The following is a 12741-nucleotide window of genomic DNA, read 5'->3' as shown; positions in this document are numbered from 1 at the left end:
ATGACTTTATTATGCTGATTTATTGCTATTTCCTCCACATCCATGAAAACTAGGAAAAAATACTTAGTTAAAAGAGGAGACTCTGACGGTAATTTCAAATCTGAGCTCCTAGACTTCAGAAAAATGCAAACTGTTGCAAAACTAGCAATAAGGTAATGAGAACTGGGAGCACTAGCCTGTGATCTTCCTTTAAAAATTCAGAGCTGTTCAAATTTCTATCAAAAGAACAGTCAGCGCTACGGACAAGCTGTTACAAGGGAAGAAATCTTTTTAGTCAAACTAAGAATTACATTGAGGGCTGTTGCCTGAAAACTGTAATAATAAACAGTGTTAAATGAACTGAAGGACCTCTCTTTTGAAACACCACATGAAATAGTGTGTACAGGGAAACAGCTGAGCTGTTTGCTGTGGGTTTCGACTCTCATACCATCCTTACCTTAAGTGTGGTTCAAATAGAGAATTTGTGAAATAACACCGCCTGTATCTGTGGTTTTCCTTCTGTATTTTGTCTTTTGTAGGTGTGTATTAAATAGAAGGCTAGTTTTAGCAGACTTAGCTTTGACTTTAGAACTGCCCGTGTTGCCACTAGAAAAATGTTCGTTCTGTTAATTGTCAATTAATTAACACTATTGTATTGCTTCCATTGAATTGTTTACCTATTTTGGGCAGCCAGCAAAAGTTAAATCTGCTCATTGGTAAAGGTCTAGTAGAATGTGCAGTTTTTAGAAGTGCAGCACGTTTCTCTATTTATCATGTGGAAGAGTTGCAAGAAAACACAAGTCTGATTTGCAGCTCCTTGACAAAATTGGAGCTGGTCAAAGCTGGATGAACAGTCACAGCAGAAAATGGGGTTTTTCTGTGTTTTCTAACAGGTTACTCAACACTTCAGTGCCTGCGTCCCTGAAAAGAAAGTCAGCAATAGTCCTGTGACATCTGTAGTTGAAAAGAAGGAACGAATTTGTCCTGAGGGTAGTGAAGAAAGGCGCTGCAGCGCAGCCCAGGAGGAGCCGCAGAGGGTGGACGTGAGCCAGAGTGATAGTTCCACAGGTGAGATGAGCATTGTAGAAAACGGGCAGTGCAGCTTCCCTGGCTAAGCTTTATCCATTTGTAGAGTCTCCTGTGATGAACTGTGGGATTCAGTTTGCAAAGTTGCTCAGTAAATTAAGTAGTTCATCATTCTAGTAGTAATGGTATGTTTCTTTTGTACGCTGCCTCACAAAAAGTGACTAAAAATAACGTACTGACACCATTATATCAAAAGCAGCGGAGAATCTCACTTCTCATTAGCGATCAACAATTCAGTCTCAGAAGAACACAGAAACCAACTCGTGTACAGAAACTGCAAAATTGTTATCATTCTTGTCTCAGCAACTGAATACCCACTTCTCGGAATAGAAATCCACATGACAGGTTTATTTTTATAGTCTGTAATTCTAGGAACAAGGAAGCAGAAAGATGAACATCCTCAGACATTCTCCATCTCATTCCTAATGTTTACTATGTGCTTAATAAAATCCAGTTGTGTAGAAGAAAGACTTAATTTTTTTATCTGTATTCTTTAATATTTCTCTGGGTTATTGATCATTCCAATTAAAATTTCCACGGAAAGGTTGTGGGTGGGTTTTATTTTTAAATACGGTTTTCTGTATGGTTGCCAGTTCGTTACTGCCATCCAGTCCAGAGTGAGCTTTGTCTCCCTTGTGATGCATTACTTCATTACAGTTGTTTGAAGAGAAAGTGAAGCAGCACTTTCACTTGCATTGCAGGTCCTCCTGACTGTGCTGCTTTGTCCCACAGAAATTGTTCTTGAAGCCCAGTTCACACTTCCAGCTGAATTTGCATTCTTGATGGAACAGTCTCTGATACATACTTCATCCTACTGAAACATTAATATTGTTACTCTGTAGTGGAACTGGAGTGTACTTCTGCTCTGGTTGATATTTTTGTGTAGCGAATCTATACACGCATCCAGGATTTTGTGGAGGTTTGTTTATGATTTATTTTTTTTTCCCCCAGAACAACTTGGTCAAGATGTATTAAATTCCAGATCAGCTCTGGACACAGACAATGCACATAATTTAGTAGAACTTTCTGCTGAGGAAACACCAGTTGAACTTATGCTTGGAAAGGTAATGCATTTCTTGAGGTACAGAGAAGGTTTTCACTAGTCTAAGCCTACACCAAATAAATTTCTTGGGCTCTGGTGGGAAATGCTTAAGTACATGATCAATTCCAAGCCTGCTGGATTTCACTGTATCACAGTTAATTCTTAAAATTAAATCATATGATACTTGCTCTTTTGATCTATAAAGACTTATCTGAGCTGAGATTCTGTAGAGATTTACATTTCCCATAATTTAACTCTTTTCTTTTTCCTATTTTTTTGTCAAACTGATTTTTCTGCTGTGTCGTTCTGTGGTTATACAAATTCTAGTGACAGTGGAAAAGGAAGAACGTCTGGGAATGTCAGACTTGAGTGTTTGATTGTATGAGTAAATATTGCTTCTTTAATACAATTTATGGCCAACTACAGTAATACAGTCAAATTTTCATTAAAAACGTGTTACTTCTTATCTAGGTTACTGAAGGTGAAATTGGACCCTTCAGCTCAGTCAAACTTCAGATTCTATTTGTCCCAACTATCCCTGGGGATGCGCAGGCGGAGTTTGTGATCACGTTTGACAACCCGGACTGCAAACCAGTGAGTGATTTTGTGCAAGACTTGCTTCAAAACACTGTAAAAGAGTTTAAAATTCTCCTACTGCTTTTCCCAAGAATTAAAATCGTTTGGAATCCTATATTAGAACCAGGAAAAGGAGGTAGAGGAAGACGTGTTTATGGACATTGTAAGAAATAACTAGGTACCACGTGATTGTGTTATGTGGTTTGATGAAAATCACAGCTCTTCTTTCTGATGCAGTATGGTTATGAAACCTGTTGATTCTCTTACATTTATGTGCAAATACTCCTGATAGTCCCATTTTATCAGACATCGTGCTGGAAGACATCTAATGTCCTGGAAACAAATACAAAAGTATTATTCTCTATTGCCTACGTACGTAGTTTATTTTCTTTTGGATATGTCAGAATTGGAATTACTTAGCATGCAGTAGTGAAACTGATGTGTGAAAGCTGGAAGAGATGGCAACTTTAGTTACCACTTCAGCATATTTTGATTCCACACTTTATTGGAAGCCAAATTCTGCCTGGGAACAGTTCACAGAAGCTTGCCAAAATATTAAAGAAAAACTTCCAAGAAGCTCAGGAGGCCAGTCTTGGCTCTCTCCATGTGCTGCAGATGGAGTGGTCTACATAAGGAGCCACTGGTGCTGGTACATATGGGTACCTATGGGTGCCCTCTCCCTCTGGATCATTTTATCCAAGTCTGAGCAATGTGGTCACTGGTGTCAGACCTAAGGTCGTTATGGGAATTACAGTGCTGTGCTGCCATTACTACATTTTGCGGGCTAAACAGGCTGCAGGCTCTTGAGTTTCTGAACTATGGCACATTCACTTTAGCTGGATGCACTTTAAATATTTCTTTTCAGCATGAAGGGCAGCACTCTCTTCCTTCATGTTCTCTGTCAAAGAATCCAAACCAAATAATAATTTTTTTTTCTGCTGGGACACCATAACATCTAGGTTGTATTTTACAAATTATATTCATAGCTTTGCCTAATTAAAGAATCTGTTGTAATAGGAATAATAAAATATTTTACTCAGCTGTAGTTTATAGCAGAAATTCTTATTCTGTCTAGATCAGTAAGAATTTGAGATTAACAAAAATAATTACACTCTTGATTTATGTATTGACAGCTGTTCTTTAGTGCCATTGGAGTTTCTATTGATGTGCCGGTCTGGGTGTCCAATCCCAATGTTGATTTAAAGATCTGTATGTATGACCGGCTTTATCAGGATTGCATTGTAATCCAAAGCAGGTGAGTAATCTTTTCATTATCAGCTCTTTCTATAGCTAAGTAACACAATCTTAAATCACGAGGTGATGTCTTGAGGTTCCGTTATTACAGACACATCTTGTCATCAAAAGAAGCTGAAGAACAGCTTGGTTTTTCCCTTGGCATTTCAGGAGGATGCCCTGATTACAAGCCCTCAGAGTTCCACACTTCCACAGAAGTTGGACTCGGGTATCCTGCTATCCCAGATTCCCAACACCAGCTGTAGCTGTGATGTCTCCGGGTTAATATGTGCCTCTCCACTCCTGCAAGATTCCCTCTGTTGTATCTGTTCTGTGGTGGGACTGTAAAGTCCTCAGGGAATAGCAACCCCATGGAGTTCCATCATGTGGAATTTGTACACTAAAGATTAGGGAGAAAAATGTGTCTTAAGATTAAGTGCACATTGAGTATAGTTGATTCACCCAGGAAACTTTTAAGAAAGAAATAATATTTTGTGTTCCCTGTTATTTATCAGCTATTTTATCTTTAATTAAAAACCCTGGGAGACTTACGATGTGGAAGCCAGCCTCATGCCAACTGTTCTTTATTGAGGTCCATCATAACAGACTTGGGACATGATGCTGGATAAACCACATCCATCCTTTTGCATTTATTATAAAATAAGAAGGGTACAACTTTTCCTAACCTGTGTAGGCATTAAGCACTGTACTGGAGTCACAGATCCCTCATAAGTACATGGATAGTCCCCAAATACCCATTTACAGGGGAAAAAGTAGCTGGGTGTTTCTGTAGTCCAGGTCAGTAATGTCTGGAGACTGGTTCTGTTTGCACTGGAATTTAAAGAGAATATTTCAGCTTGTTGGCTCCCAGAAATTTCATGCTATTAGAAAGTGGTTGCATGAACTTGTAATTGTCTTCAGGTGCTGGGTGTCTTCCCTCTACCTACTGCAGTCACTACTGAATGCTTATTTTAACAATTTGCATTTCTTAGGTTCTATTTAAATAGGATTGGGGTGGGTTTGTGGGAGGGTGGGGGAGAGATTGGTTCTGTAGAAGGCATCCATTCTAAACCTCTTACCAGAATTACAGACTGCAGAGATTCTTCACAGTTGGAAAGAAATGAGTAAAGCTGTTATCTCAGAAATTCAGCTTACAGATATGACAAGCACAAGTTATGTAAGTGATTTTACTTGGTCTAGATAACCCAGGGATAAAACTTATAAGTATAGAAGCTGAATAACTCTCCTAATGAAAACTTAAGATTTCAAGGGGATCCCAAAGATAGAAGCTGTCAAATTGCTTAGGGCAAAACTTCTTGACTGAGGGAAGAATCCTGCTGATCCTGTGCCAAGTCTCCCTAAATTAAGAGCAGTTAATATGTAGTGTACTGTCCTTAGTACCTTGGCAAATCAAGTCTTTGATTTACCACCCAAGTCTCCATGGTTAGTAAAAATTGTCTCGGTTATACAGTCATTTGGGCTGAAATTCAAAATATTTCATGTTCAGGAATATCATGTCTCAACTTTTTATCCTGCAAAAGTAGATAGACTTCATTGATCAGTTAGAAGTTACTTCCTGTAGTAGCTATTGAAACTTTTCTGTAGTGTGTATCGGAAGATTCCTCACTGTTACATGGTCCGTGTCAAACCCCTTCTTGAACAGAATGAACTTAAACTGCTGAAAATAGCTAAAAATTACTATAAGTCAAGAACAATTTCTTGGTTTAGACTGGTAAGTAGCTGTATTTTAATTGCAATAGTGAAAAACTGGGGAAAGGGAGTCTCCATGAGGTTTGTGGTCTTGGAACTATGTACAAAGGAGCCAGAGCCAGGGATCAGTTATCAGGCTACAAAGAAGCATTGAAATTACTGTCAACAAACAAAGATAATAGTTTGTTCCAACGGCTTTGTGTGAGCTGTGTATCAGCTAAAGGGTTACTCCAGTGCTGTCTGGGAACTACTGCTGGCAGCAACCATTCCCTGAGGGAGAGCAAAGGGGAGGTTCCCACAGCCCAGCTGGGAAGGTCTGACAGCTGCGGCTGTGCCTTACCTGGTGAGAACTCAAGCTCAGATCTAGTCAATGTGGAATCTTAGTAGCAAAACTTCTACAACACATTCTAGGAGTTTTAATTAAATGTTAATTAGATACTTAAATAATCCTGCTATTCAGGAATGTTCTTACAAATTTCTGTCCCAATCCCTAACTAGTTATAGAAAAGAAAGAAAACCCACCAACCTAAAATTTGTAGTTAGTGAATTCTTTAGATTTTCAGGGCAAAATCTGGTCCAGACTGGGGGAGATGATATATATATAATTTACTATAACTTTTAGTTCACCACTAATACACTAACTTCTGACAGAAGCAGCATGGAAAGAACTTGCCTGTATCTTACTGCTGCTGACGCTGTAGGCTATAGCTTAAGTAGAAGATCAAGTTTTCAAGTTAGTTCTCTCTGGCACTTAAGTGTCCCAGCAAGCTCTATAGAATTGCAAAATGTTAGTTAATAATGGGTTTGGTTTGGGTTTTGTGTTTTTTTTTCTGGTCACATAGAATATGGTAATCAGGAAGCATAAATAAGACACTTTCATCCTTTATGCTGCTTATCAGAATCCTGTTCAATGTAAATCACATTGAAAAGTAATTTCTTTGGCAGGTTCTAATCTGCACTGATTTAATGAAGTAGTATATAGTTCTCTTAGATTGTCAACAGTCAGAAATCATTCCAGGCTCCCAGTACCACATGCTGGAGCTGTTGATTTAGAGCAGACCATCTGGACTGACAGCTTGTAAACCAGCCCAAGAGAAGGAAAATGACAAGCTGAAATATTTGTAAATTGCTTGGCAATTTTGCACACAGGCATAAAATTCCAAAGCAGGGCATGGTTTGTGGCTATCGCTGTATTCTAACACGGCCAGAATTCAGTAAACAGGGAGATGTTTCCTGGCTTCCAGTATGCTATTCATAGGGCAAACTGATCACACTATGATTTTCAGCTCTGTAGAATCTCTGCTGCTAGAGGAGGTGTTACAAGAGATCTGTGAATTCACATTATTTGAAAGAAACCACCACGGTTTTGGGGAGAAAGCCCAAAAGTGGCAGTACTCTGTGTGTTTCTGATACATAAGACAGCCCTCCCTCCCTCCCTCTCCAAATTTGAGGGGTTTTTTTGCCTGTAGAAGCTTAATTTTAGGTATTGAAGGATTTGTGGTAATGATGATGATTATGAAGATGAATGGAATTCACAAACTGGGTGCATGTTGATGTTTTAGGTGTAGTATTCTCTTTCAGGTTCATTCTCTTGATTCTTCTGACAACTGGCTGGACATTAAGTGCTCATTAGCCACTTAAGCAGTGTCTAGGTATCCTTGGCCCCACTTCGGGGTTGCTGGTCTTCATTTTCCTGTTTCTCAGACAGAATAACAGGTTTTTATTTGTTGCATCTCACCCACCACCAATTGTCACATAGCCTGGACCCAGCAGTACAAGAAGATTACTCCTTTTCCATCTTGCATGGGTTCTGTGCTGCGGCTCGGACCAATTAGATGCCTCAGACATTGAGTGAGCGCTTCCTATTGATTCCGATAGAGGGAACGTATGTTAGGAGCATATAATTAGCTGATATTTCACAATAATTTGGCTTTGACTTTCCCCTGACCTGACTTGTGTTGCACTTTGATAATTATGTTCCCATCAGCTGTGTGTTTGAAATACAGCTGGGTTTACTTCTAGTACTTCCAAAGCCTTGTTTTCTATACTTATCTTAAAAGAGAATACATCTGCGTGATTTGGCTGTAGCAGTTTTACATGCCTATCATTTCCAAAGGAAGCTTGGAATAGTTATAATTGTAATGTGGAGTAGAGATGCACGGGGTGGGGATCTGGGCGGGATCAAACTCTGAGAGCAAACGCCACCTAAGCACAACTGATCCGTTTGCAGAGCAAAAGCCACATTGTGTTTGAAGTTTGAAGTATGCAAAGAACTGAGCAAGCACATGGAGCTACTTCCAAAAACAGGTTACATCCAAGCGCAGTCATCCTTCAGTCTGCAGTTGAAGTTTCTGCCCAGGTAACCGAACAATGTTAATATTTTCAGTATTTAAGACACTATCTGTAGGAAGCTGTCAGTGGAAAACCTGGGCAGGTCAAAGATTTTTCTTCCTTCACACTGTAGCGGGCTGGCCTTGACGCTGCTGGTGTCAATGCAGTCCTAGTCCTCTCCCTCTCCCCCCTGTAAAAGTTGCCAGATGCTCAAGGAGGAAATGAACTTGGATCCCGTACCTGCCAGGAAAGGCTTTTCCTGTGGTGACAGCAGCAGTGTGAAAATCTGAGCAGTTGCGTTCCTGGGAGGCTGCTCCCGTTTCTGTGGGGAAGCTATTCTTATCCAAGAGAGAGGCTTTCTAGGCCAGGTGGCTACTTCATGCATCACTGATTAAATCATTTCTGGACAAGAAGTCCTGGCCTTGCTAATTAAGGTAAGAATGGTTGGGTTTCCTGTTCATATCTCTCCTGCCCAGGTACATTTTTCTCCAAAATATGAATTTATTGATCTTCATTTTTTATAACATTTACTAAGATCCTAAAAGCCTTATCCCAGCAAGTTTCTCTTCTCCATTTCATGATACATCTACCTATACAAACATAACTCAGTTATAAGAAACAAAGAATTCTAGTTTTTAAAAAATTAAATACATTAGTTCCTGTTGACCACTGTTAATTTTATTTACCTCCTCATTGCCATCCTAAAGAATTTAGTGGAACACTTATTTTCAAATACAAATTAAATTATATCTATCTTAATTCTGGTGTACAGCCAAATAATTCAGCAGCTCCTGCACTGATTGCTGCTGCAAACCTGCTGCTTTTTTCATATAGGTTATCTAGTCCCACTGATGTCAGTGTATCTGGTTTTTAACTGATGTGCTTGGCATCTCTGGATTCTAAATTGGGAGTCAAATCACTGATTGTGAAACTTTCACCAGCTTAGTATTCAAAGAACTAAGAGTATTTACAGTTCTTCCAGCGTCTCAGTCCTATCAGATTACAACAACAGTAACTGTTATTATGACATTTTTCAGTTCCTGAACTCCAGATGCTGTGAAGCGCTGTTACTGAGTGGATAGAAGCAGAGCTTGCATTTAGAACATTAATCTTCCTTTGAAAAATGGGGAAGCTTCAGAAAGGAGATTTGATGAGATTAAGGCATTTCTGACACACAAGTATCGGGCTATTTCAGTGTACAGCTCGGTTTTAAAAGACCTGAGAGACAGGGGAAGTGCGTGTCTGACAGCTGAGCTGGCGGCACGGTGAGGTGAGGCACTGAGGCAGTGACATGTCTCTGCAAGTGCCTCCTCACTGACTTAGTATTATAAGCTATATTAATAGCATAGCTGTTTTAAAAGTAACATAGAAGTAAAAAGACTCATTCAGCAATACTAAGTGAACAAAGAGATGCCTGAAGGCTCAGGAAGTTCTCCCGAGTGTTGTGTGCATGCTGAAATGCTTGGTCAGAGCTTACAATACTCCTGACTTTCTGGGTGTTTGAAGCAGACGCTTTCTGTTTATTTGAAGGCAAGTTCTCCAATTTGCTGACTTTCACAATTCCCAAATACCACATCTCTTAGGTTTTTGCATTTGGAACTAGTCCTGCAGATGCTGGCAGTCTAAATCTGATTTGTCTTTCATGCTTCCCTTTAATTGCTTTTAAGCATGACGATGCCATTTTCGGAGAACAATCTGAAGGATTTCAGTATCTTTTCCCCGAGGCATAACGCTAATTTAGAGTCACCATCACTGTGTACATACACTTTTTTTTTTCCTCTGGATTATTTTGTAATAGATTAATTTCTTCTGCTATTCTAATGTGCTGGGACAAGGCAAAAGCTGATACTTTATTTCTACCTTGTCTTAACTCCAGTTCCTGTCTTTAAACAAGTCAGCAATACCTTTAAAAACCACCTTCTAAAGTCACATTTCAGACTTGCAAACTAAGAGGCAGCAAGACTTCAGATCACTGTGGTGACAGAGTGGGTGCTATTTATTCATTAAATGTATTGTTAAAGAATAGTTAAAAATTGACTGTAATTCCAGTAGTAGTAGGAATGTTCTCACTGTGGAGACCTGAGAGCAGGAAGCGGTTCCCTCGGGTGCTGGAAGACGCTATAAATAGCCCAGGGGAGCTAAAAATGCTGGAGCTTTTGTAGTGGCTGGGCTCGCAGCTCTGAAACTCAGTGTATGAGAGCAAGATGCTTCTGCTACAGAAAAATGCACATTTCTTATAAATTACTAGTCTGGTGTGATCAGACAGATCAGTCTCTAAGCTTGTTTCGCTTTATATCTCTGTGCTTTGTGATACAATTGGTTCCGCCTCAAACTGGCTGGTAATTAGTGAACATCAGTGTCGAAAGGAAATGGTTACCCAGGTGAGGCTGGTGATGGACTGTGGTCACAGCAAAGAGGCAGAAATCTTATATTCTGATTATAAAGTAAGCCTTAAATTTTTTCAGAATTTTAAATGACTGGATGGCATTTTAAAACAGGATAAATGGATGCAGATCTGTGTGTAACTCCCTCCAACTCCTGTGTGTCCAAAATCCTGCCTTTAAGAGAAAAAAAATAAAAATCCAACATGAATGTCCAAGGCCAGTTATTCTGTGTTCAGTGAAGCGTTGGAGTTGATGCTTAACCAACTACATCCTGTTTGAGCACAAATACTGTGTTCAGATTAAAACCTGTAAATGATAAAACTTAAGCAACAAGTTTTGTTTTTTTCTTCAGAAATACATCCATCAGAAGTTTATTATTCCCCTTAGCTAGAAAATAGTCACAATATTTTTATGAAATTGAATGTACTTTTTGATTTTTAGGCGTTCTCTTCCCAAAGACGCAGGGAGCTATTTTAATGAAGAGACAGGAATTCTGGAAGTTCCAGTAATGATACTAATTGTGGATAAGGTTAGTGATCTTTATTATGCTGGTTGTGAGACTGAGAGTAGATAGAAATTATTTTAGTGAGTGTTCATTTAATGATACCTAATTTTAGATGAGTTCTTTACTAGCTGAGCTGTAAGTCCTATGATAATAGTAAAAGGAGCTTAAAGTGATAATACAGGTTTGATAGTTTCTTCTTGTTAGTGTGTTTACAATATAGACAGTTACATCCTTCCTAGTTCGTGCTCACCTGTTCCCCGGGAGTTTATTTTGTACTGGAGAGTTATCCAATCCCATGGCACAATGGTTTTATTCTGGTCTGTACGGCAGTTGTAGCGTATTCCTAGAGTTTACATTCCCTGGAGATGCAGGTGTGATTCCATTCTAGCATACGGAATTTGAGATATAGCTATTATTTTTTTAATTATGCTTATCAAAGAGACACTTCCTATTGCTTATTTTGGGAGAACGATGCTGAAGTTGAAGATGGATGTGTTACACTTACATGTGGTAATGTCAAGGGATAGAGTAGAATAACTTTTTTGTGGTTATCTTTTTGGCTGACATTTCATTTAAATGCTACAGATGGAGGTTTTTATCCTGTGCTCTTGCATTTGTTTCAGGCTAAAAAAGTTAATTTTACTGTCCATGCAATTGTTACTACTTCTGACTTGGAAATCAGCCCAGCACAAATTAATTTTGGGTACTGCACAATCTATGAAGCTGTGCGGGCAAACGTCAAGCTAACAAACAAATCCATCTTGCCACAAGAGTTTGGATTTGTGGGACTTCCAGAGGTATGTAGTTATCCCCAAAACACCTCTTCTTGTATCAAAATATATTTAATTATTATGAAAACATATTTGAATGTGAGTGTAAATAAATCTTGACTAGTTCTTGCAAACCCATAGAAATCCTTCTGCCTGCAGCACTGTGGAAACACACAGATTAGTTCTGGTGCTGGTTTGTATAAATTTCATTTTATTATACCCTAAGCATTTTCCAAGCAGTATAAACATCTTCGAGGAGATTTTACCATCCTCACCTATATAGGGCTAACTTATCCTATTAGAATACCTATATTCACACCCAGAAATCTCCTAGCAGAATACCTGGTGCCCTTTTCTTTCAGACTGACAGGTCACTTACACTACTGCATAAAGCAGGCTCAGGGGAGCTGCTTTGGCCGGGAGGCAGAGGGCTATCACACAGTTGGCATCCAAATGCCTAAACGCTTTGTCTTGAAAGCAGGATGGCCGTGTCCAAACTGCTTATTGGGAATCATCCCTGAACCATGCCTAGGTATTCTCTGAGTGACTGTAAGTTGATGCGGAAGCTAAATTAATCACAGGAGCTGCCAGTTCTGTGTGGACTAGGTCTACTGAATTTTTTAATTTATTTTTTTTTGCAAAAAGTTAGCTGTTCAAGCTTCATAATGACATGATGAGCACAGTGTGAAATGGTTTAGCATATTGGAATCGGAGCTGGAGGAACCTGACATTTAATGAGGCATTCTCTCTTTCTCTGCTGGTTTAGGGATTAAAATCAAGGAGTTTGCTAAAAGAAACTGGCACCTTCAGCTTCGTTAAAGCTTTACTTCACAGCATGTGTTTCATGACTAGCTTAAAAAGTGATGGGGAGACATTCTCGAATCATCATGAACTCAAACACAAACCAATATGTATTCGTAGATATTGGGCTGGTACTTGTCACTATGGTACCTGCACATCATACAGGAATCAGCCCTTCAAAGATACAGGGGGAACTGTTGATATCTTTATCATATTTCATTCAGTTTTCTATGAAAAGTAAATAGACTTCATTAGCAAAAGGTGATTATCGTAGGTGGTAAGAAGCTGGGGAAGAGATTCTACAGAAGTCTGAGGTAATGGATT

At 39.2% G+C, this 12741-nt stretch overlaps 1 protein-coding gene across 1 annotated transcript in view; it reads left to right on the top strand.

Annotated features, from left to right (window-relative positions):
* CFAP74 (cilia and flagella associated protein 74) overlaps positions 1–12741 on the top strand; it is a 40291-nt gene that overhangs the window by 15800 nt on the left and 11750 nt on the right. The window contains exons 17-23 of the mRNA XM_074161604.1: positions 873–1047; positions 2017–2129; positions 2579–2701; positions 3817–3938; positions 7857–7985; positions 10783–10870; positions 11470–11643. Of these exons, the coding sequence (XP_074017705.1) occupies positions 873–1047; positions 2017–2129; positions 2579–2701; positions 3817–3938; positions 7857–7985; positions 10783–10870; positions 11470–11643 (924 nt within the window). The remainder of the gene's footprint in view (positions 1–872; positions 1048–2016; positions 2130–2578; positions 2702–3816; positions 3939–7856; positions 7986–10782; positions 10871–11469; positions 11644–12741) is intronic.

Source organism: Numenius arquata, chromosome 20, assembly GCF_964106895.1.
Source record: "Numenius arquata chromosome 20, bNumArq3.hap1.1, whole genome shotgun sequence".
Taxonomy (NCBI): Eukaryota; Metazoa; Chordata; class Aves; order Charadriiformes; family Scolopacidae; genus Numenius; species Numenius arquata.
This window is presented reverse-complemented; position numbering and strand designations above follow the sequence as displayed.